This window comes from Epinephelus fuscoguttatus, linkage group LG9, assembly GCF_011397635.1.
Source record: "Epinephelus fuscoguttatus linkage group LG9, E.fuscoguttatus.final_Chr_v1".
Lineage (NCBI taxonomy): Eukaryota > Metazoa > Chordata > Actinopteri > Perciformes > Serranidae > Epinephelus > Epinephelus fuscoguttatus.
The window spans coordinates 38,014,808-38,039,812 of record NC_064760.1 but is presented as its reverse complement, the minus strand read 5'-3'; the positions used below and the strand labels follow the sequence as shown (position 1 = coordinate 38,039,812).

Genomic DNA, 25,005 nt, shown 5'->3' with positions numbered 1-25,005 from the left:
AGCGTCCAGGAACGAGGACAACACGTCCAATTTAAGCAGAATGAAGTATAAGGTGCGGCAATCCTAAAACGCAATGTCCTTGTATAAGGATGCAGGGTAACAGGAGGTTGAAGTCACACGCAGTAGGTGGGGTAAAGCCTCGTAGTGGGATAAGTGGAACTGCTCTCCTGTCCTGTTGGTAAGTTCATAAATAGTGATGAAACAATGAATTATATGTCTGGAACTATGATTAGCTGTCAGGCTGATTCAACCGCAGACTGCTGCTGAAGAGGTGGCAGATGTCAGGGTCAGGCAGGCACTCTCAGGTCACTTTTGTAAGCCTCGTCTAGGGAGAGATGAGCTGCTGTTTGCTAGTTGTTGATGTGAAAATGCAGTTTTCATTAATTCCATGGCTCTATGTAAATTTGTTAATTGAATGTTGTCTCTGAGGAGTGACGGCATAAAAACTGAGAGGAAATTTGTGTTTCAAAGCAAACAAATATGATGTGAAGCACCGGTGTCATAAAGATCAACTAAGATCAAAACATGGCACATCTTAAAATAAATTATAGAGTTCTTTTGTTCTTCCAAAGATGAGGGTGTATGTTCACCTCTCTTGAATGTCAACCTTTACTTCACTGGATTTTTGTCTCAAGTTACATATGATCAACATTTACAAGGTTTCTAATGATCATGGACTCATTAACAAACAATCACTAACAACATCTGGTTGATTCTTTGCTGACGACATTGACAGTTTGACCTACTGATGTTTTGATTGTGTCATGGAATTCATTTTATTTAGAAAAAGTCCACCTTCTCTTTTATATAAAAGTAAAGGGATATTTTCCTCTTCTGTAGCCATTTTCTGGTATAACTGTTATGTAACCTTCATTCCTGTCCTTTTCTATCTGTCTATGTTACGTAAAGTCTGTTTACAGTAATTGATTTTCTTTCTTTCTCTCCTTGAAAGTACCTAATCTTCATAAAACCACACAGTGTTCACTCATTATAGGTTAAGACGACGGTCGATGATTCAGTTCTATCTCTATGACTCCCTCTTACGTCCCATATTTCGATAAAAACCAGTCAGTGTTGAGCCATAATAGTCACGTAATAATACAGTTTTTATCCTGTGGAATTTTATGGCTCTGACAAATCACAATAAGGATGAAGTGATCACTACTGGATACATGGACAGTGTTACATGTGTGCAGCACTTACTTTTAAACTGTGCCTTCACATATTCCAGATGTTGATAAGTGACAGGCGAATGCTCCAATGTGCTTGTGTCTTCGCTTGGGTAGTATCACACTATTATGGTATAGAAGTCAGTGAACTACAATGACTTCCACCAGCACTCAGCTTTTACACTTTTTTTTTTTTTTTTGTAAAACAGAAATACCCTCATACTATGGTGAAATGTCAGAAAGGTATAAAGGTATGAAAAAAATAGATACTTGTGTCATGCAGTTCTTACTTGAGAAAGTCATTTGAATAAAAAAGGGATTGCTGGATTAGCATTCCAGCAGTCATAAATAATTAATGGATTAACTTTGAGATATTAATATTATTACAAGCAACCACTGAAGAAATATTTGACCTCTGGAAAGATTATCTTCTCAGAAAAGTGGGCTGTCTATGCATTGAAAAGATGCAAATACTTTTACCAATGGCACCAAAAACCTGAGAGACATGGATCAAGAGAGGAGAGGGGCCCACAGAGACTGCTAATGCATAGGACCCAGCATTTGCTTCGCCTACAACTACCACAATGCACTGTGCTGCAACGGACCAATAAACACTCACGCTGATGGATGACGTAAAGTGAGTTGGGTTTAGCCCGCTCAAAACAATATGGTGGCCAGCTGGTGCTAAACAATTTTGATTTACAGTCAAACAGTGCACTTAAATATGTTTCTGAAAACATTTTCATTGAGAAATAGACGACACAGTAACAGAATCTTTGTTTATATTTGATCAACACTGCTTAGTTTGACAGCTTGATGAGTTTGGTCTGAGTTTGAGAGACAGAGAGGGGCAGGTCTCTTGATCCACTTCTATACTCTTTGTGTCTGTGGAGGGAGGTGAACAAAATGTTTGAGCAACAGCCATAGAACCAGTAAAAATCTGCTAAATACTGCAAAATGCGCCATTGGGCTGACTTTCGCTGGCAATAAGCAAAGACTCTGGGTGTTGCTTAGATGGGGGGAAGTTTAACACGGTTCATTTAAAAATAATTCCCACACTGTGATGATACAAAGCAGGTTGAAAATCTGCAAAGTTTCCCTTTAAGACCATCACTGAGAAGAAATGTGGATAAACTGTCAAAAACCCCACCAATGACAGTTAAACAGTGACTTAAAATATGTTTCTGAAAACATTTTAGGTGAGAAACAGGCAACGCAGTAACAGAATCTTTATATTTGATCAGTACTTCTTAGTTTTACTGTTTGATGTGAGTTTGTTCTGAGTTTGAGAAAGAGAGGGAGGGGTCTCTCTCTGTCTCGATTCGCCGCTGTACTCTTTGTGTCCGTGGTGGCGGACATACAAATAATGGTGAAGTACAGTTTGATTTGAGCAGGGAAATCTGGATGTTGGTAAGATGGAGGGAAGTATACAACAGTTCATTTACACGTACTACCCAAATTGTTATGATACAAAGCTGGTTGAAAATCCATCAAGTATCCCTTTAAGATCGTCACTGAGAAGAAATATGGAGAACTTTCTACAACCCCACAAACAGGTTACACGTGTGTGTAATCCACTCCCAGAAACTAACCTGGTTTACACTGACAGCAGGGATTGGCACGGGGGCTTGCTGTAGCGCTGCTGGTGGAGTAACTGTGTTGTTGTTTGAGTTGGTAGCACTGCGAGGTTCTTTCCTGGGGGCTGTTTTCCCACTGGGGGGTTTGCTTCGTGGCCTCAGGGGGTTCTGAAGCTCCAGGGAGGGGGGAGGCAACAGGTCCTTCTCCCTAGCTGCGGGGCTACAGTGGGGGGGGCACAATAAGATGAAGCGTCACAATCCGTATTAGATTCACCCTTGAGCAAGGCACTGCTGCTGTCATGCAGTATTACACTAACAAATAGTAGAAGATAATGCTTGCCTTGGCCAGCTGCAGGGGGTGAATGTGTGTTAAAATGAAAAAAAATATAAGACAGCATGAAATAATTGAAAACAGCATGCGTTCAGCCGAACTTGTTTGGATGTGGAAATCTTAAAAATGGAAAGGGGAAGGGAGGAAGTGGTTGAGGGAGAAAAGAATAAAGAAACAAAGCTAGGAAGTCTGTGTTTTTCTTCCAATTAGCCTAACATCAAGCTGAGCAGCCAGTTTGGCACGGCATCTACTCAATCTGAGCATTTTTCACAACAGATGTGGGAGTGACAGTGTTCGGTGGCTAACTGCCAAGAAGCTCAGTGATCCACTGGAGCCTCTGTAAGCTCTCCATACTAAGTGACAGTGTTGCCTTAATAGTAATTGTGATAATTTTACCAATAACAAGTGACATCAAAGTTAGAATACTCAGTACAGTTATTATTATTATTATTATTATTATTATTATTATTATTATTACTTGAGTAAGGGAACTTGCATTTCCATCAGTTAGTTAGGACCTACATGATCATTACATAATTTGCCTGCTCATTCACTCAGATGCACACAAGCACAACAAAGATCTTTACTGAACAGAACTTACCTGTATAAATTAAGAGCCATGGGTTACAGTAAAGCAGCCATCAAAAAAACAGGCTGTAAAAAGTTCATTATCAGGCATTTTAGCCTTAAATCCATGACTTGCTGCATCCCCCAGGGAAGTGTCCTGGGGCCATTACTTTTTGTATTATATATTATAAATGAATTCTTTAAAGTCTTGACAATGCTGAAATGCTAAAACTGTAAGACTGATAACAATAAGACTTAAGGAGAGAATATGTTTGGATTTGGAAAACTGAGGTCATTTGTTTTGGATATTGAATGAAACTGAGGAAACATCCTGATTTTTTAGTTACATTTTAGACAATAAGCTCTAGGAAGAGGCCATGGCACTGAGAGCACTAAAAGATAAAATTACTGTAGTCATCCAGGAAAGGACTTGAGTTCAATTAAGCAATATTACACAAGAGGGAGTGTTGTTATACTGAATATCAGCACTGCTGTGATCACTGTCAGTCCATTTGTCAGTATGTTCTGACATTGGCTGATGTCATATGAACACACCTGGATGTTTGCAGTGAACTATCAACACTTCTTTCCTTCATGTCATTCTCTTCTGATGGTCATTAATAATTTAACTGAAATGTTATTTGTTGAGATATGTTCATCTGTGTGCTGCAAAATTCATTACAATGGCCATTAATGTAGGCTAATTATGGGCAAATGGTTTAGAACACCTGTAGAGCAGAGTGATACATGCATAGTTAAATGTCCAAAGGATGCATCAGCACTCACAGAATGCCTCTTGTCCAATGAAATTAAATGGTCAGGACTAACTGTTGTATTGATGTAACTCTGACTGTGCAGCCAATGTCTGGTACAGCGGTCCTCTGCATCTCATAAAAAAGCCTCACACTGCTTAAAAAGCTTACTAGAGTTAAATCCAAATGACCTCCCCATACACATTTAGACCTGCCACCTATAAAATTTCAACTTTGTTACAGTAAAAAAAAGATGAATTCATGAATTCTGGTCATTTAGTCAAATATTTCAGTTTTATCAATGATTGCCAAAATTCACTAATGATTGCTAATAAATTTACATTTAATATAAGTAGTGAGTGAGTCATTCTTTGTGATGTAACTACTTACTGATGGTGTATGTGTGGTTGTATGAACACATTCAAATTAGCAAAAATGTTAAGGAGGGGTCTTGTACTCTTGTCCTCACCTATGCTGGTTTGTTCTGCTCCATGTCTGGTTCTGATTATCCTCCACACTGTTTGACCTCTCTGTCCGTCTGGGCTGTTTCTTCCCCGTGGTGTTCCTCCTAGGGGTCGTGACCTCTGGCCCTGACAACAGCCCTGGTGACAACCTCATCTTTGACCTCTGGCTCTCCCCTGAGGCCTTCTGGCTGAGCTTGGCCTTGGCCTTCTCTCTGCCTGGGCTGCGGGAAGCAGGGATTGGTTTTTATTTTATGGTTAGAGTCACATTTTTGTCAGTTGTTTCCCACAATTTGTTCATCCTTCTGTCAGCGTGTCATTCATTCATTCATTAATTCACTCCACAGATGTCATTTGATAAGTTACTTTGGCAAATTTCCATATTAATTTCTACACTTGTAGCTCCTACCAGAAGGCTCCCCTTGTGTCCTTGTGTTCCACTGTTGGTGCAGCTGGGACAGGGGTGCTGTTGGATACGCAGGGCTTGGTCTTAGCAGCCGTACCCACTCCTGGTGCTTCACTCCCTGGAGAGAAAGTCCCTGGACCCTGGGTGATGGAGCCTGGGTAGAGGGCAGAGGACCATTGGACCAGATTAAATATTCCAAATCAAATCAGATTTTTTTCTCTTCATATGTATGATGTAACTGATGTAACCAACCTGTGCCATGCTCTTGCTGTGGGGGAACAAGGGGTTTGGTTTGAGCTTGGACCTTATTCAACCAGCTGTCCAGCTGCCACTTGTTGGCAGAGGGTGGCTCAGGCTATAGGGGAGAACACAACATTATAGAAATGATAAATATATCAGATGTCACCACTTGCATTTGATGAGGATGGTTTTATCCATAGTGCCACTGCTAAATTTTATTTGATCTGAGAAAAAAAAAGGGAAGTTACAGATGTGAACTCCTGTGATGCTTTACAACATTTTGTCTTTAACGTACCATTGCCTATGTGTTAGATGCTTCTATGTGCTTGTCTTTCTATTTCTCTGCATGTCTCTCTCTCTCTCTCTCTCTCTCTCTGTATGAGCTTATGAAACCAAGTGACGTTGAGCCATTAAAATAATGTGATAAATAATGTTACAATTCATCTCTGTGCAGTCCGAGTTTTATGACTTTCAGAACACCACCCAGAGACTGTGGGAAGAGACCGTTTAATATATGGTCACAGTCAGGAACACTGTGAAGTAAACAGTGGTGAATCAGGAAGAATAATGAAAGCCAGTGAAAGTGCACATGTCTCTTTATGGAATGTAAACAAAATTGGAGGCACTTGTCAAACCTGGAGACAAACGTGACATTGTCTGTATCTTTTACTGCCAGTTGCTGAACGATTGCTTAATGACCGAGATTTCTGTAACAAAAGCTAATGTTATCTCTGTATTAAGTGAAAAAAGGGAAGTAGCAACCACCAAGCATGAACAAAACATAACTCCAGTAATGACTGGCTGTCTCCAATCCAGGGCTAGAAATATGTAGGTGGCAACTGTACTGACTGCTTATTGAACAGTAGAAATTATCTGTAAATTAAGGTTTATAATAATATGCTAAATGTTTGTCATGTCATATAACAGTGTGACAGCTGCTTGACAATAAAATCTATACACATGGTAGAAATATTCCAGTATGTTCAGAGCAAATGTTTAAACATGTGTCACAACATATAAAACATAATTCTGAATACTGTATTAACATTAGGGATGTTGGAATTTGTTACACAATTGTTTCTCACACAAAACATTATATTTGCTTGTTTCTTCACATGAAAATAAAACAAATTAGTATATTTACCCATTTCATACATTTCATCAATAAACTCATGTTATCCACTGTGTGAGTTGACAGAGTAACACTTGTCATCCTACCTCTGGAGTGTGTGTGCGGGAGGCCTGATTATACTCGCTGTCACTGGAGCTGCTCTCTGATTCGTCTGTGTCCGACTCTGAGCTGCTCTCTGATTCACTGCTGCTCCCTGATGCTCCGCTACAGAAGGAAGGAAGAAACAAAGAAGGAAAGAAAGAGAACCTTTCTGTTAGTTATGCACTATAACATTAAATAAGTCATTCCAACTGTTAGAATCTGTAACATAAGAGAACTTTGGAACTGAATCAACATGTAACGAAACAGTCATAATTTCAGTAGGTCACCGTCACTACTAACAGTATTACATTTACTTTCACACTTAACAGCAGGACCATAGAGAGATACCTACTATCTCCCTTGGTACTTGATATCTTAAATGAACTGTCTGCTCTACTCTTCAACTATATGCAGATAACGTTTTGATTCATCTTCAAGGATGAGAAATTTACTACAGCAAGCTATTAACCACCTACACTCTCAGAATATACCACCACAATTCACAGAGCACACCATCCACAGGTCTAAATATGCATTATGTATTATTTTGGAACACCCAATGCCAACACCAAGTTGTTCAAACCACACTACTGCTGGTGAAAACCTTTCAGATGAATTTTTTTTTTACCACAACTCAATTTCCCCTTTAATTGGTTCCAAAACTTTTATGACTAAATGGAATCATGTAATTTTATAATTTCACTTTTGTGAAAACTGGTTACAATAACTTGTTATGTGCATCTTATGTTTCCCCCAGAACATTAAAGAGGACCTATTATGCTCATTTTCAGGTTCATACTTGAATTTAAGGTTTCTGCTAGAACATGTTTACATGTTTTAATGGTCAAAAAACACTTACATATGCCTCATACTGTTTGTGGTGAAACACCTGTATCACCCTCTGCCTGAGTTGCTGTTTTAGCACCTTTCACTTTAAGCCCCCCTCATTAAAAAGCCCAGTGTGCTATGATTGGTCAGTCTTCCGAATCTTGGTGTCTCTGCACCATCATTCCAGCTGTGGCCATGACTAATGGAGTATAGCTGCACTTTTTACAGTGAAAATCACAAATAAAAGCTTTTAAACACAAGCGGACATGTTCCAGCAGGAATAAGATCTGAAACTGGGAAGAAATTAACAACTTAAGCAGCATGTTTCCCCAACAATAGCATGTAGCTTCATTTATGTACAGTTGCAGGCTAGGTTAAGCAATACAAATTCTTGAAGTAGCATGCCTGAAGCAGATGAACATATAATGAAATTTGGCACACTATGTCATACTGTAGTCAGACTAGAAAGACACTGTAAACACGGGGGTGCTAAGAGGAAATTTACTGTAAACACATGATTAGATATTATACTACATTGTTATTTTAAAGTTCGGCCACAATTATGTAAACATCCTTCACTGTAACACTTTATATACAACACAAAATACGGAAATGCATGATAGGTCCGCTCTAAATTTTCAAGATGATTTTTTCACAGGTACAAATGTCAAATATTACAACTGCTTAAAAAACATCATAATTTCTTAAAATTAATAACTTCAAAATGAAACTTGCATGTGTGGAAGGGAGCATGTTTTCTTCACTGCTGTTAAATGAGGTCCTGTCATCTTCACTGACTCGTCCTACCAGTTAGTCTCAATCAGTGTCAGGGTTATTTAAGGCACCTGCTGGGACTTGGCTTCCTCCCTTGCCTCTGTTATGTCTTGTGGCTTTGGTTTCAAGACTGTGGCTTCCCTATGGGTGTAGTTTAAATGAGTTGAAATATTTGACTGCCATTCCTGTATCGTGGTGCTGAACAAATATTACTGATATATTGATGATGAATGTTTGGTGCAGAGTAATGCTTGTACAGTCTCAGTACAGCTGCTGTTTTGGTGGTGTATGCTCTATAGTTATACATTTGCTATACTTTGTTTAGCTTTTGCTCATATTTCCATTTGAACCAACTGGTACCCGCTGTGTTGTTTTTGGTGCAAGTTTGTTTATGTCTTCTAAATTAGAAAAGCTGAGTACTGACCTGTTGGGTATACTAGTCATCTTGGGTAATGTCTCTTCACTGCATGTTGTGGTTAAATTTTAAAAAGTATACTTCTACAGATCTTACTTATACTTTCATATTAAAGAATTGATTTCCTGCCTCACATAGCAGGGGACCTCACTGTTCTGAATTTCAGCAACTAATCAATTTGTTAGTTCTAGCAATCATTTTTTAATAACACCGTTTTGCGTTTGGTGTATAACACATAGTATCTTACTCCTGCAGTATCTATTGTAATTTCCAGAGGTGAAATTCCTCAGGTGGTGCAGTTGGATACTCATCTCATCTTTAGTTGGCATATCTTACCTAGACCATCTCCTCTACACTGCAACCCACTGGAACAAAACACACATCCTCACCAAAAATTTAAAGACAACACATTAATCTCATCTGTGGACTTGATTTAGAGGTGTGGAGTGGGAATTCTCTCCATTGTTATCAAAAACAACATCAAGATAATTCCTAATTTACTCCAATTGCCTCAATTAGCAGAACGTATCATCAAACTCTCAAGTAAAACAGAACTCTCCCTAAGCTGTTTAAATTAATCTTTGTTTATCTGTTCTGTTGTGTTTTTGTCTCATTTCACCAATTTAAAATTAAATTAAAAAGGATAATTATTAGGGAAGCCAGCCACCCTGTCACTGATTCAATAAGAATGACACCGAATATAATAAACGGCTATTAATAAACGCATAAACACAGTGCTTTGAACCCGTTCAATTGTCTCATCCTCTCTGGTGCTTTGGTTGGCCTCGCGTTCATCCATCCTTCCATGGTGCTTTGAAATGGCCTCCTGGAGGCAACACACCCGCTCGTCCCGACTTACACACACACGCTCGCACACACAGAAATTGCAATTATGTGTAGTTCTCTTTGTGTGTGTGTGTGTGTGTGTGTGTGTGTGTGTGTGTGTGTGTGTGGAGTGTGCATGTAATTTCAGTTCAAGGCTGCCATCACAGCAGGCACCAATCTGTGTGAGCAGTCAAGCAGCAAATCCATCAACTGTTCCTGAGGCAACACACACACACACACACACACACACACACACACACACACACACAGTGACAGATACTGTATGACTGCAGTCTCTGCCCTGTTTTTCTTCTATCATTACTCATCTCTTCTCTTTGTCTCTCCCTCCCTCTCTCTTTCAATTTCAATTAAATTTTCACCTCACTTTGCTCTATTAACGTCACAGTTGAAACAATATTGGCAAAGCGTTGAGTTAATCTCCCTGTATACATGTTTGCGTGTGTGTTTCTTCCCTACGCAGACTCTCCCTCATGCAATCACTGCCAGTTGTGTGTTTCGAAAACATATAAAAGGGGCTTCTGAGGCAGTTTTGAACTGATATAAGAAAGCTAGTTAGATTCTGATTTTACTTAACAATGGCAGTAGCTACAGAGAATAGCAAGATCTCGTCTGTCTGAGTTTTCATTTGGGTTTTCATTGCTGGTGCTGGCTGCTAAATCAGCATCACAATAAAACAAGAAATGTATGAAACCAATCATTGCTCATTACATTCAGCGGGAAAATTTTAATTTCTTTCATGCACATTCTTTCTAAATAACATGGGGAAGTTACTGGTTCACATACAAAAAAATGTCAGAATATCGCTGCAGGCAGAGCAAGAAAATACAACAGGAGAGCTAAAGACAAGGCTGTGAGAGTAACATCTGCCACATTAAATACTGATCATCCTTAAACCTGCATTAATGAATTGTTTTTTTGCCACTTAGGGGCAACATAACAAGCTGTAAACATGAAATAGACATATCACCTTAAAAGTGGCAAAAATGTTTGCAAACCATTGCCTACTGTATTTACACATCCAGCAGACACAGAGCAACATCGGCATTTATTGTGATTTGTGTTTTCTGGTCACATAATAAATGTTTTTTTTGCTCTGTTTTGGTCTCCACCATCTCCTGAGAAAAATATCTGGCTTTTTAGCTGCTAAATGCTTCACTACGTCCACTAGCTAGTTGCTAATTTTGTCCGTCTGTCTGTCTGGTGTTTGGTGCTGAGCAGAGCTACTGGCCATAAAATCCAAAACAATGAGCTGAAAGATGTTAAAACGCCTCACAGCATTAGGTTATAATTCTCCATGGGACACCTTTCCACTACACAGGGTCATTTGATCTATTGTTAATATAGCAATCATCATCATCATTTAGCATCATTACTGACAGCTGTAGAGTCATACAATGTACATTTTTGCATGTATAAAACAATACCCTCTGCATTAAATCACTGTTGCCAGAAAGCAGTGTAAATAACATGGATGCTACTTTTTACATTTTATTGTTGGAAATTTGGAGGCTTCTATATTATCAACTGTACACTGCTGGGCTATTTCACAAGAGGATTGTGTGGCTTTTGCAGCCACTAAATCTGCACACATAAGACACAAAGAACTGAAATTCTCAAAGCACCCGCAACAGGTGAACTGCTCCCTAACCACACTGTCAAGCTAATAAAATCTTGATGCTCCTGTGCTATTTGCTGGTATTTAATATAAGTAATATAAATATATTTGATGCAAAAGTGTCCCTTCTATGCAAATGAGCCTCACTGTAACAAAAAGTCCAGTTCACAATAGTTAGTGCTAATATCCACACACAACATAGTTAAAATGTTGGGTTTTTCAGAGCCATCTAATGTTCTTGTCTGGCGATACGGTTGTTTTAAAAGAACAGTATCTATCTTTTCTCCTGGCCTGTAATGCATGTGTTGTGTTCATCAGCAGCTATCACTACCTGAAACACAAACAAGATACAATCTGACAGATTATGTGTTAAGATCAGTGAGCTGTGACGTTTCTTGGATCAGAATTGTCAAACACTGTTTCAGGTTTTTTTTTGTTTTTTTTTTTTTACAGTGAACAGCCTGTTCATACATGGATTACTGGAAGACTGAGATAGAGATGCCAGACAGATGGCGATAAGAGACATATCCTAGACTCATGTCTAGGTCTGTTTTTAAATGTCCCTTATTGTCTTTAAAGAATCTTTTGATATGTAACTAAAGAGCCAAGACAGCAGTGAGTCAGCAGCAGCTCTCATTGCTATTCATGATTCAGTCCAAAAGAGGATACTGACCAGACAGGGGCACAACCACAGCATGTAACATTGTTGTTCATCTCTTTAACTGACAACTTTTGAATGAACACACAGTTGGAGCCAATATTTATGATGTTGTGTTATTGTCAAGAACAGCAGCAGTCACTAAGTACATTTCCATCCACCTTTTTTTTTTTTCATTTTCAACTTGCGCACAAACATACCTGAGTGGAAACTCAGATCAAAAAAAGTAAACATTGCAAAAAAAGTTTTCATGCCTGGCTGAATAAAAGCAACATGCAACAAAATGAATTGGAAACAGATTAGTAAATAAATTAAGAAGAACATGATGCACGTGACTTGGGGCCCGTACACATGCTGCTTTTTCTGTGCCCTCAAATCCATTGTTGTCTTAGCAGACCTATGGAGGACACGCTCAAAAGCGAGAGTGATGTTGTCGGAACCTACACCGCATGTCATGGCATGTGACGAGATGCAACCAATCACAGCCAACAGATATTAAGTCTACCTTAAATATGAAGGACAAGTCATTTAAGTGCAGGGCTACCAAGAGCTCTACCATCTGTCCCAAGGACAATATTTTAATACACACTTTAAACTATATGCCTGGAAGATGATCAGCTCTGAGTCTGGGATTGTTGGTCACTTAACAACATCAGGTGCAACCTGCCTCTGTGGCAGCACAAGAGTAGGCTCAGCCTCTGAGCTTGTGTTATAGATGTGGAAGATCCCTTAAACGTCCTCTAAAGTTTCTGCTTCATTGGACACATGAAAAATTTCAGAAGTTGAAAACATCCAATCTGTCTGGAGCAATGAGGAGACTGTAACATTCCTCTACATTAATATATTAAACACAATATTTTCATCATGTTTTGCACAGCATTTTTGTTCATCTGAGGTTTGACTCCCCCTCTTTTAATTTTGTCATTTTTCCCTCTCTCTTCCTCTGCAATGGTTTCAGGGCAGCCGGCTAGAGAATTAGCAACTGTTTATCTTGAGGCAGCCATCTTCTAATATTCATAAACAGAAGTGGATGGAAAAGCACATTAACACATTATTTGGCCATTTTTGCAGAGACTTTGATAAAATTTGTGCTAATTCAAACAGAGAAACATTCTATTACATCTGGATGCCTCCTATGGTAACTCCACATGGCTTTATTTTGATACCAACATGCCTTAACCAGAATTTTTAGAAACACTGTCTCAGAACTTTGTGTCTGTTTACTTACAATTACTACGAAATCACTTAGCATTACATTTAATTCCCCAAAATAAGGTTCTAGATGTGGTTTCAAAGCCCACTGTCCAGTACAAAAGTCTGGTGAACCACTGAATCCTGGTGGAAAAATGACCAGGACTGAAAATACTGAAAAATCTCCCAAGGTTACAAAAACCTCAAAGATTAAAAAAAAAATACAACTATGGTTCCAGATATAAATGTTCAAAGTGTGAGTGGTGACTTATTTACTAAAAACAAACTAACACTTATTTTTATTGGAGAATAATAATCATGTGGGGCTCTCCTCCTCTAAACCCAGATTGATAGGAGAATGATGTGCAGCCAGTCTAGACAGTGCATCACAGATATGGTCCAACTGCTTCTCATTGTGCCACAAAAAAATAATACCATTTGGTGAGTGCTTTTGATGAGCGCCTACATTTTAACTCTGGGAAACAAATCACTTCCCCTGGTGGGCCAGCCCACATTGTCAATATGACATTTGGCAAGAAATCAAGGTGAGAACAAACATTAACGGAGTGTCTGCTTTGTAGAAGTGTGCTGTTCTCGTTTGTCATTAGAGCTTGAAATGCTGGGTAAGATTCCTTGGCTTTGTCATGAATGATCCCTGAAGCAGTGCACAGGAGAATGTATGATTTAAGTCTGCTGCAGGTCATTCGTTATTCGCTGTCTCATATTTACAACATGAAATGCCTCTTTCCCATGATGGGGGAAACCAATGGGTTGTACATGCTATAGAAAATGGTTTGTGGCACATTTAATAAATCTGATGCTGGTCTTTTTATTGCGCTTTCATTTGCCAAAAGATAAAACTGACTGGAAGCATGAGACGGGTCTATATTTCCCACACTGATATGTTTGTGTTTTTTGTATAAATGGCACCGTGTGAAGTTAAAGGAAAGCGTGAGTGTCTTCTCCTCTCAATGGGATTTTCAGATGAGTGCTCTCTAGCCTATTTTATTCTGGCAACACAAACAGTATGTGCTGGAGGAACAAGATGAAAGGAGATGAATATGTGTGTGAAAGCATTACATCTGGCTCACTTTCCTCTTTTTTTTTTTTCCTCAGGAATCAGCCATCAGCCGTCGAAAATAATTTAATGCTGTAGTCGGTGCCAAATTAAAATGCAGTGCCAGCTGGTGCAAACTGACAGACCGGGTTTTTACTGGACATTTTAGATACTTTTCTGTGGAGTTTATTGAAGTTCAGACAAATAAGCTTAACTCAGGAGCATCACTGCGGGCTGCAGGGGTGATGTGGGTGCTGCAGCCTCAAAAATGTATTTATCCAACAACAAATCAATTAAATTACTGAAAATTCATTAAGATTCACTGGAAAACCTAATGAATAAGACAATTTGTGTCATGCTATACACATGACATGACAGGATGTTACCTGGCTGTCAGCTACATGTCCTTCCTGGGTGCTGTAGCAACACTGAAATATGCCGTTACCACAAACAGCCTATAGAGCTATTCTGCTAAATTCTATGTACGCAGTGTGCATTCAGCAGCTCTATACATCCTTTATGTCCAGGTCCAGGCTATTCTCATGCACTTTGTATGTTTTCCTATGAAAACTGATGCACCCAAATTCACTCATATCCCATGTTATCATGAGCCAACAATTTGTGTATAACTCACGTACTGTGGAAGGCTGCAATCACGTAAACAATGTGCTGAGGAGAGAAAAGAACGTAGTGGTGCCCAGTGGACACTCTGGACATTCTCCCAGGAGGTCAGTGTTCGGAACCGTGTGAACTTTGAGTGAATTCTAACTCATTTTAAGGTACGTCCTCACCATGATTCTTTTCTCTTCACCTAACCTCCATAACTTTACAATAATTACTTAAATTTATAACATAATAAGGATGTCATTTGTGGGGCGTTAATTTGTAGGATAACATGCAAACCATTGACTGAAGATACATTACCAAGTTAACAACATAATATGCTACACACTCTGAAATGGTCTTAACAATATACAATGATGTCACACCATAAAGGCCTTACGCCGTAAGTGTTGGGTAATTACACTGCAAGTCGTGGGCTGTATTATAAAGTGTTAACAATCTTTTCGGTCCCTATCTGTGAAGCACTGCACCTGTAAAAGTACATATTAATTTTATACACATTTCATGAAAGTCCTTCCAGAGAGGGGCCAAAAAAATGTAATCATGCAACCTCTGGTTCATAGAAAAACAGATTTGGGTTGAGTTTTATTGGCTCAGGCCAACAACACAAAAAGGTATAAGGCTGCCATGACACATTGTTTACCTTTGCCATAGTGAGATCAATCAATCAATCAATCAAAACAACTGTTAATTTTCCTTCAGTGTTCATAGTTAGGGAGGTTTTCAGCGAGAGACAAATTATCAGAGATCTCCTCCTCTCCAAAAAAAACAACAAACCCAGTATTTTAAATCCGTAAAAACACTGAATAAAGCTGCTTCACATTAGAAATAGGACTATCTCCGATGCTGTTCAGCATAGCAGGAGCTGGAGCTGAGCTTCCACAAATGTTTGTTCAGCTTGTTTCTCTGATAACTTAAGATCCAGATGTCCCATGATGTAAGAGCCTTCATACTGTTGAAAATATATTTAAAAATAACCAAGATCTTGTGTTTTGTAAGTGTATCATAAAACTGTGGGTTAAAAGTGGATAAAAAGTCAATTCATGATAGCTTTTGGCAGACAGCCACAACTCTGACGCATGTGCAGAGGGGATAAAATGCCACTGACAAGCAACGGCAACCAAATGACACGGACCTTGTCCTTGATTAAAATTAGACACTTCTCTCGGTTTGAACATTGTTGGAAACATTTGGGATCATGTAAATACCATGAAATATACTATCAGAGGACAGAATATACTATAACATTGGTGTATGTGCAGTACTGAGTTTGTGAAAGATATTGTGCTATTGTCTGTTATTGTTCAATTTATGTGGAATACTATAGTTTTTTATCCACAAAGCAAAGTTTCACCCATCTCTTAACAGGTTTTCTTTCTTTAAGTAAACTTTTGAAAAGTTTTATTTCCACCTCAGCTCTCATTATCAGCCAAATATTCTTGATATCTTTTGTTTGCCATATTATCTGACATTTTCTGTTTCACACATCTGTAATTTCTTTTTAGCTCTATGTTACAATGCATAACATAAACTAAGGATGACACACATGACACGAACAGTATATAAACACACTACTAAAGACAGATTCCTCTTTAGTGTTTCATACAGGTGTCTTTCTGCCTTTGCTATATCTTATACATCAATACAGGTCTTCCGCTTATTTAGGATGCCAAGCCTTCACTCTATTTTCTGTGTGTATGCCTGTGTCAATATTGCATAAGTAACACAGATAAGACTTACAAAATAGCCTTTGTTAGATCTTCAAGCTCCAGCGGAGGCTTTGGTGTCTGGCTGTTTATTTGTGTGATAAAATCACAAGCACAGCAGGGGGAAATGAAAGCCTTACAGCCTTGACAAAATGATCTGTTGGTTTGATATGTCCAGCGGGCCTCACAAGATCCACACGACACCCACATACTTACAAGGCTACAGCTAAGCTAGGAGCTAGGCTTTGGTATACAGTGACTTACAAATCTGCCGCTATTCATGCTTGGTGCCATTGACAAGGTCAAGTGGAAAACTGGCTGTAAGCAAATAAATGCCTTTTTAAAGCACACCTGAGAGGTACCTGTAAAGGACTGTTGTGTGGATGCAGGTCAGTTCACTCATGTTATCAGTAAAAGGGAATGGCCTGAAAGTAAGAGTAGTCATTCTCAATACTCTAAGGCTGTGTTCAGACAGTCAGCACTACTGAATGAATAAACAATTATTCTCATTAATTTCAATGAGTGTAGATACAAACTTCTGCCACAAGCTGACGCAACATTATTTTCGTTGGCCAATCAAATACTTGCAACCACAGTGTAAGATTACTTCGAATGGTGTATTTCTGCTTTACCCCATGATTATCACAACAGGATCAAATGACTGTCTCTGTGATAACTGTCAATAAATTCCTGTCTCATTACATTATAAAGTACTGTGGAGTGATGTATAACTAAGACTAGAAACTCTGTCTCATATTTCATTGTCTCACCATCACCTGAAACAACATTCAGTCAGAAACATAACCTCTTGCAATTTCATATAACACAGTGCTATTTTCAGTCTGAATGCCCAATAATACATTAGCTGACTAAGTGAAATTAAACTATATCTGGCTTGACTAGTCTGCTAACCAACAAGCAGCAATTTAGCAGAGCAACCAGGATTACAGTTCCTCCCCTGGCATCGATTAAATGAAATGTATATTTAGTAGTATTTTCCATGAAAAATCCCCTTTTATGCCCTAAAATGGCTTACATGTAACTCTACACCTTTGTATACACATAACAGATGACGTCCCCCCCAGATGTATGAGAGCGGGAAATTCATGTTTCATATCCACCATACAGCTGCTGGATTGGGAGTTAATACTGAAAATGACAAAGTAACACCTGCAATACTTCTGTAATTTTTTTAGGTCCATTGGCAGAACCTGACCCGAACCCTGGTTAGTCACCTCCAATGTCTGACTGAAGAGTTTGCCATTGCACACTTGCCTCATTTAATATGTGCAGATCTATGAATATGCAAAGTAGTTGGCATCTTTATCTCCATCTCTTTTTTTTATACTTAGCGCATATTTCTCCTCATGGCACTGTCCCAGACTGTAGGGGGCAGTGTATCAAAAAGTCGTGTCTACAGCATGGTTCTCCACCCATCCACTTAGATGTAGTTAGAAAATGTTGGCTGTGCAGGGACAGCCAAAAACCCTTTGCATGTCACTTTGGCCATATGGACTCTCATGACCTTCGCAGATGTGTCAAGCATAAATCAAGCATTATTCGTTCACAATATGTCTTGGAGCATAGAAAAACACTATATGGACATGTTAACAAGGTTAAAAACTTTTCATCGGGGGGCGTCGTGGCTTAGCGGTAGAGTAGGCGCCCCATGTACAAGGTTGTTGCCACGGCAGCCTGGGTTCGAGTCCAGCCTGTGGCGCTTTGCTGCATGTCATCCCCTTTCTCTCTCCCCCTTTCACACTAAACTGTCCTGTCCATGAAAGGCAAAAAACACCTTTTCATCGGGGGAGGTCTTTTTTACTCATCCACACAAGTTGAAAGGTGAGTTAAACTACATTTCCTGCTTCTTCCACTCAGCCCCATAACATCAGTCATCATAACAAGTACATGTACAATGAACATCATTCCTTACTTGAGGCAAAGGTTGAATCTGCATTTTTGCATATATGTTACATTACTAAAGTGTATGACTGCATGATGAACTGACTTAAATTTAGACCCTGTCTAATGTTATTTCTTACATGACAGTGAAATGGCTGTCAGTCCATTTGGGAGACATAGCAGGTTACAGCCCTGTGTGTTGTATTTTGTTGGTAGTGAGGTCCTCCACTTCTGGCTTATATTTAGGAATTGTACTTTTGGGATGCCACTTGTAAGGTCACCGTGTTTTTCCTCAAGCTGTCCTTTTGTCAGATTTGAACTGTTCTGCTTCTGAGACTTTTGTACCAAACATGATGTAAGAGCTCCAGTACTATGCTATCGATCTGCTACTGGTTTATCACGACACTGACTTGCTCTTTATCTCACACAATGTTTACCCTCTGCTTTGCTCTTCTTCGAAGACTTCACCTGTCTGTTTGGTCGCCTGGGACAGGATGTCAGGACCATTTTCTGTCTTTAAACTGACATACTGCAAGTTCAACCTTGATATTAGCAAATTTCTTGTTCACCACCTGTATCTATTGATTGCGTTCTGAAGGCTCTTGCTTCCCTTATGAACTCCTCAACCTCCACCATCCTTGTTGTTGAGGAAAAATTTCTTGAAGTTTAAGACTGGCTGGACACTATACTGTATATTTGATAGGTTTTTAGAAATACATTAACAGCATAGTGAAAACATATTTTACGCTTGGCTGGAGATCAGATTACAGGTTAAAGTACCTTGACCTACTCAACAGTAATGCAGTAACACAGCCCAGCAGGGACACTTAGGTTTCTTTCTTCATTGAGTATTTGATGCAGTAGCTTTAAAAAGGACATACTATGCTCATTTTCAGGTTCATACTTGTATTTAAGGTTTAAACTAGAACATGTTAACATGCTTGAATGTTCAAAAACCCCTTTATTTTCCTCCTACTGTCTCTGCTGAACACCTGAATTTACCTGCTGTCTGAGACACTGTTTAGCGCCTGTCTCTTTAAGCCCTCCTCCTAAAAAAAAAATCCCTCTGCTCTGATTGGACAACATTTATGGGTCCTCTGTATCATCACTATCGGCTTCACTGCACTGTCATTTCAGCTGTACACTGACTGTAAAGAAGTACTGCGGCACTTTCTACTGTGAACTATCACCAATAAAAGCTTCTAACCACAACAGGACATGTTCCAGCATGAATATGATCCAAAATCAGGGTGAAAATCAACGACCAAGTTCAGATGTTTCCTCTGCGTTAGCATGTAGCTACAATTAGCGGTGTATGTAATGTTAACACTTACAGTAGTGTGCCTGTAGCAGATGACCATATAAAAAAACAGTCAGGATCTTTCTTCAGCTTGTCTTGAAAGTAGAATAAAATGCTGTAAACAGAGTTTCAGAACGGTCTGAAGCTTTAGGTTTTTGTTCACAGGGATTACCTATACATATGTTAAAGGGCTAGTGTGTAATATTTGGCATGGTTTATTGTCAATCTGAATCTGAATCTGAATATTCTACCCATTAATATGTTTATATAAGTGTATAATCGCTATAAAATAAAATTTGTTTGGTTTTCGTAGCCTTATAATTATGCTTTTATATATATATAAAAGCATGGGCCTTGCTTTAGAGAGGTCGCCATCTTGTGCCACCATGTATGTACGGCAGACCGAGCGGACAATCCAGCCAGCCAGAGAACGCGTTTCGCGTGTATAAATGAACCAACGAAGACAGCGGAAGGAAGGAAGGAAAAAGGAGGAGGAAACAGCAGAGTGTTCGTAGTTCGTCGATGGAGAGTAGTGAAAAGTTTTTTTGTTTGCGAATGGACCACAGTTACCACACAACAGGAGAGAATGAACCCAAACCGTCATATGCGAGGAAAAGAAGACGCAGCTTCACTCCTTGTGATGCACTCTCTGCAGCGCTTTTCCTCCTGGTGATATATCTCCCCAGTGATGGTAGCAGTAGCACCGAATCCCATTCTGTGCATTCAGCCTTTCTTCTCACCCGCTCAGCATCAAACACATGGAGTTCCTCATCTGTATGCTCTGGCTCAAACAGGTATGGCTCTGGGTCTGTGTCCGCTACAAGAAACTCTTCAAAATCGCGTTCAAAGTCGTCCATTGCAGCTACTATAATCCGGAGATATCGCTAGGCTAAATAAACAGCTGAGCTCTGTTTACAGGCTACGCTGTCAGTCAGTGTGCGGGCTGGAGGTTGGTGGAGCAGAGAGGGGAGGGGGGTCCCCACTTGGTATGGTAAACGAGTATGTGTGTAAAGTTATGAAGTGTGTCTGTTACGCTAGAAGAGTCAGAGTTTGGGACGGAGTCTTTTACCCCCTGGAGTGTTACTGGAGTTTCTGGAGTGCTCAAATAAACGGGCCTTTTCCCCGAATGCTCCTCTGGTGTCCTGCTCGTGAGGGATTCATTACAATATCGTAACATGGCTTAGATTACTAAATAAACATTCACCTCATCGCTAGATAGACCTACTACCACCGTCATTTGCCCGACGGGAGGGGTGAGCGAGTGAGCCCTGCAATCTAGAATTTGACCACTGATGTCACTGTTTCCAATGGTTTTCAACCCATTTTACACAGTGGCCCTTTAACCTCATTATTTGAAACTTTGGGGGAAAAAAGCATAAAACATTCCATTCAATATAACATACTAACATACATACAGGGGCCGTAGGTCATGTTCTCCAAAATCTGGTACAGATGATGCACTTTTTTTTAGGTACTAGTGTCATCTGAGTAAAATATGTCACTTCCTCTTCCTCGTACTCCTGATGAAGGAAAATCCTCATTCGGGCCACTGTGTTCAGTCTCTGTGATCAGCAATGACCTGATGCTCAATTCTGAGATTGTTCTGTAAATATTTTTCTAATAAATAATATTACAACTTCTGATCAACCCATATCAGTTTAAGGTTTAAATTACATTTCCGTGTTAGGTCCCACCCATTTCAGGTAAAAACCCCACCCATGTTTGGTTAAACTCCGCCCATACAGATACAGATGATTTAGCTGGTTGAACAGATACAAATACAGATAGTGGTGTACTTGCTCATCCCTATAAATGACATTAAGTTTAATTCCTCAGTTACAAAATACTACTTGTGCTGGGATTAAGGCAAACTCTGATATTTGCAAGAAAAATTATCTAAAAAAATGGTTGGTTATAGACAAAAACTAATAGAATACAAAGCTCCTTTTACACTGCCTGTTCAAGGCGGGAATAATGCGCTTTTATGCCGCCTCACCATTCTGTATAAAAGGTATGGTCGCAGAATGGAGGGAGAGAGTTGTCTCGCCTCTGAGATTGGAACCAAGGTAGTAACAGTGCTGAAATAATGTCTGCATAGCTGGAGTTAAATAGTAGCTGTCAGCAGTTAGCGGATAACTAAAAGAAGAAGACCAGTGGCCCAAAATGTTCGCAAATTGGGAAAACAATAATGTCCAGAAGCTCCTCACCCTCTGAGCAGAAGATGAGATCAGTCGCCATACAACAAGGACGGTAAATGATTGTTATTGCCATGTTAATCCTGTTGATGTGTATGTTATGTGTCACACCAAAGGCCTACACTGTTGTGTTACATGTCACGCCCATGGTCACACTTCTCTTGATTCCATGATGCCTGCATGCTGTCTAAAATCACACATTGGTGCAACGTCATGCCGCCATTATTTGGTTCTGTGTAAAAATACAAAGGAGGCATAAAGGGACTTTGTAGCGGCCCTATTGTGTGATCTCTGTGTAAAAAGGGTGACAGTGAGTTAGTATTCTCAGCCAGAATTACATACTTGGCAGGGAAGAGAAGACTTTGAACCAACATTTAGACCATTATGCAGGACAATGAAATATTGCAGAAAATAGAATACCTAGGGAGTTAAATTAATGAATGAAATATAAATATTCATATAATCATACAAAGTTTGGTTGGTTAGTAAAAAATGAATTAGGTGGGTGGGGTTGTACTCAGGGACCTCATGACCTCAGTATTTCTAAAATCTTGGCTACGGCCCTGCATATATGAATGTTTGATTGTATTCTTCTGTCAGAGCAATCAGTGATATTAATGTTGGCAGATATCACTGGTTATGCAGTGTAAACATGTATTTACTTTTGTGACTTGTATTTAGGCAGTATGCAATATTGTCCAGATACTGAGAGCCTGGATCTATTAATCATTATTTATTCACACTGTACAGTCCCATCCTCATACATGAGTTCAGAAAACGAGCAGATATTAGCATCCCTTAATCAGTTTTCCTCCATGTGCTCTTTTAAACCCTCCGGGGTCCATCTGTGTTACACTGTACGGCTCAGTTTGGACTGTGTCACCATTAATTAACCAGCAGGAACTGAACATAAGGAGGACAATCAACAGACAATAGACAGTTACAGCTTTTATTTCTCCTCCCAATCGCCTCTGCTGGAAAACTGAATTGATCAGCCTCTGAAAACAATGGAGCGCATGGCTTTGAGCCAGACAGGCCACGGCTCAGATAAACTGCAGCCAGCAGAGACAAGATGTAACAGAGTGTGAAGCAGGAGGATCATGCTGAAAACAGGTAAATATAGCTTCTTAAAATGACTGAAGACCTGAGTGAAAATATGTAGAATTATAACGGTATTACAGGGCTGTGAAGTGAAGATGTGGAGGCCATCTGGACTCAGTTCATCTGTCATCTTATCATCTGCCTTCAGCTCGCTGGTTCTGCCCTCAACTTGGCAGGGCTTCCCACTGCACAGCTGGCTTTACAATCTCTCTCTCTGTCTCTCTCTCAATCACTCGCACTCTCTTGTGTGTGTGTGTGTGTGTACACTCAAGGATGTGTGTGCGTGTGTTTGCATGCATACTTGCTTGTGTGCTTGTTTGTCTGACTCAAGGGTGCATGTAAACCTATGATATGTGAAGCCTTTTGAGAGGATTTATGAAATTACTGCAGTTACTCTTTTGCAGTCTACCAGATATATACAGAGCCTTTTGACTCACTAAACAGGCACTGGTGCAGAGGTGCAGGAATACCATTTATTTTGAAGGGCATTATACATCTCTGTAAAATTCTATGTGGATTTAGCAAAAACTTTTATTTTGAAAAGTAGAGATTATCACCCATGGGAAGGACTGAGACTATTTATCCAGTGACACACACCTGGGCCTGTCTGATACCTCTGTATTTGATGATGAGCCAATTTGGGCTTGAAAGGTGGTACTTTTTCCGAATGGAATAAAGTCACAATCTTCCTATAGGGAGTTTTCTACAGTGTTGTCAGACACTGAGAAGCAGAAATACAGTCCAACAGTTTTCCAGTGTTAGTTTTCCTTTTATTACCTACATTTTCAAAAATATGATGCTAATATATCATTATGGAAGCAAATATGTTTTAATGTACTGTGAAACAAAACTGATTATTTTATATTCTATCAGGATGTACTGCACTTGTATGTGTTGCCCTTCTGCTTGCTTTATTTCCTCCTTTTGTTCTGGACTTTTCCCTGGGGCTTTGTTTAGTTTGGGTGTTTTTACTCTGTATGTGATGATAAGTTGCTTTAAACAACTTTAAAGGGACAGTTCACCACAAAATCAAGAACACATATTTTTCCTCTTACCTGTAGTGCTATTTATAAATCTAGATTGTTTTGATTTTGGTTGCTGAGTGTTGGAGATATTGGCCATAGAGATGTCTGCCTTCTCTCCAATATAATGAAACTAGATGGCACTCAGCTTGTGGTGCTCAAAACATCAAAAACATACATGTGAAAAACTCAACAGCCATGTCTCTTTCCAGAAATCAGAACCTGGTTATTTAAGATAATGCACAGACCCTGTTGCATGGAAGTATTTAGTGACCTTTATATAGCATTGAAGGTGGGACCCAATTCATTCCTATTACAGTTGCTCAGTGGCTCATGAAGCCCAAAAAGCTCTATTTCCACTGTGCAAAGTTACACAGATGATCGCTGCTGCTTCTGCATCAATTGGCCCATAAAGCAAGCATACTAGATACTTCTGCCATCCGAGACTGCTTATTCTGGTTAAGTGCTCCGCTAACTTGAATGGGGATATAATGATGTAATCTTACGTTTCTTCTCGGTTTACCAAATGTTATTGGAATGAATGGATTAAATCCTGATAGTGAAAAAGTCCATTTGCGGGGTGATGCTCAAAACTGTCTTTTTGGGCCAAGTGGTATCACATGACGGACCTTGGAGTTAGAACTCCACTGTTTGGCCACTATGAAAATTGGCTTTTAAGTCCAGCACACTTTGGGTGGGCCTGCCTTGTTGTGAGTAGTTTGATGTAGGAACTTTCTTTCTACTAAACTACAGCAACCAACCGTATCATCGTGCAGAAGGAAGTGTGCATCCACTAATAGACAAGAGGCCCATGCTTATGAAATCCCTAAATGTAAACATTAACGGCATCCTCCCTGGCAGAGCTGCAATATTAGCTAGCTCAGTGGTGCTAGGTGAACTAGCAGTAGACCCACGCTTCCTTCTACACGGAGATATCAATGGAAGGTGTAAGTTCAGTAAAAAGAAAACAGTCCCTACATCAAACTGCTCACAACAAGGTCTGTGTATTATCTTGAGTAACCAGGTCATAATTTCTGTAAAGAGACATTGCTGCT

General features: G+C 39.5%; 1 protein-coding gene across 2 annotated transcripts in view; it reads right to left on the bottom strand.

Moving 5' to 3' along the window:
• aff2 (AF4/FMR2 family, member 2) overlaps window positions 1-25,005 on the bottom strand; it is a 228,876-nt gene that overhangs the window by 39,936 nt on the left and 163,935 nt on the right. For both annotated transcript variants that reach the window (XM_049585826.1, XM_049585825.1), the window contains exons 11-15: window positions 6,722-6,839; window positions 5,516-5,618; window positions 5,267-5,417; window positions 4,866-5,081; window positions 2,762-2,966 (exon numbers count right to left, since the gene is read on the bottom strand). In XM_049585826.1, the coding sequence (XP_049441783.1) occupies window positions 2,762-2,966; window positions 4,866-5,081; window positions 5,267-5,417; window positions 5,516-5,618; window positions 6,722-6,839 (793 nt within the window). The remainder of the gene's footprint in view (window positions 1-2,761; window positions 2,967-4,865; window positions 5,082-5,266; window positions 5,418-5,515; window positions 5,619-6,721; window positions 6,840-25,005) is intronic.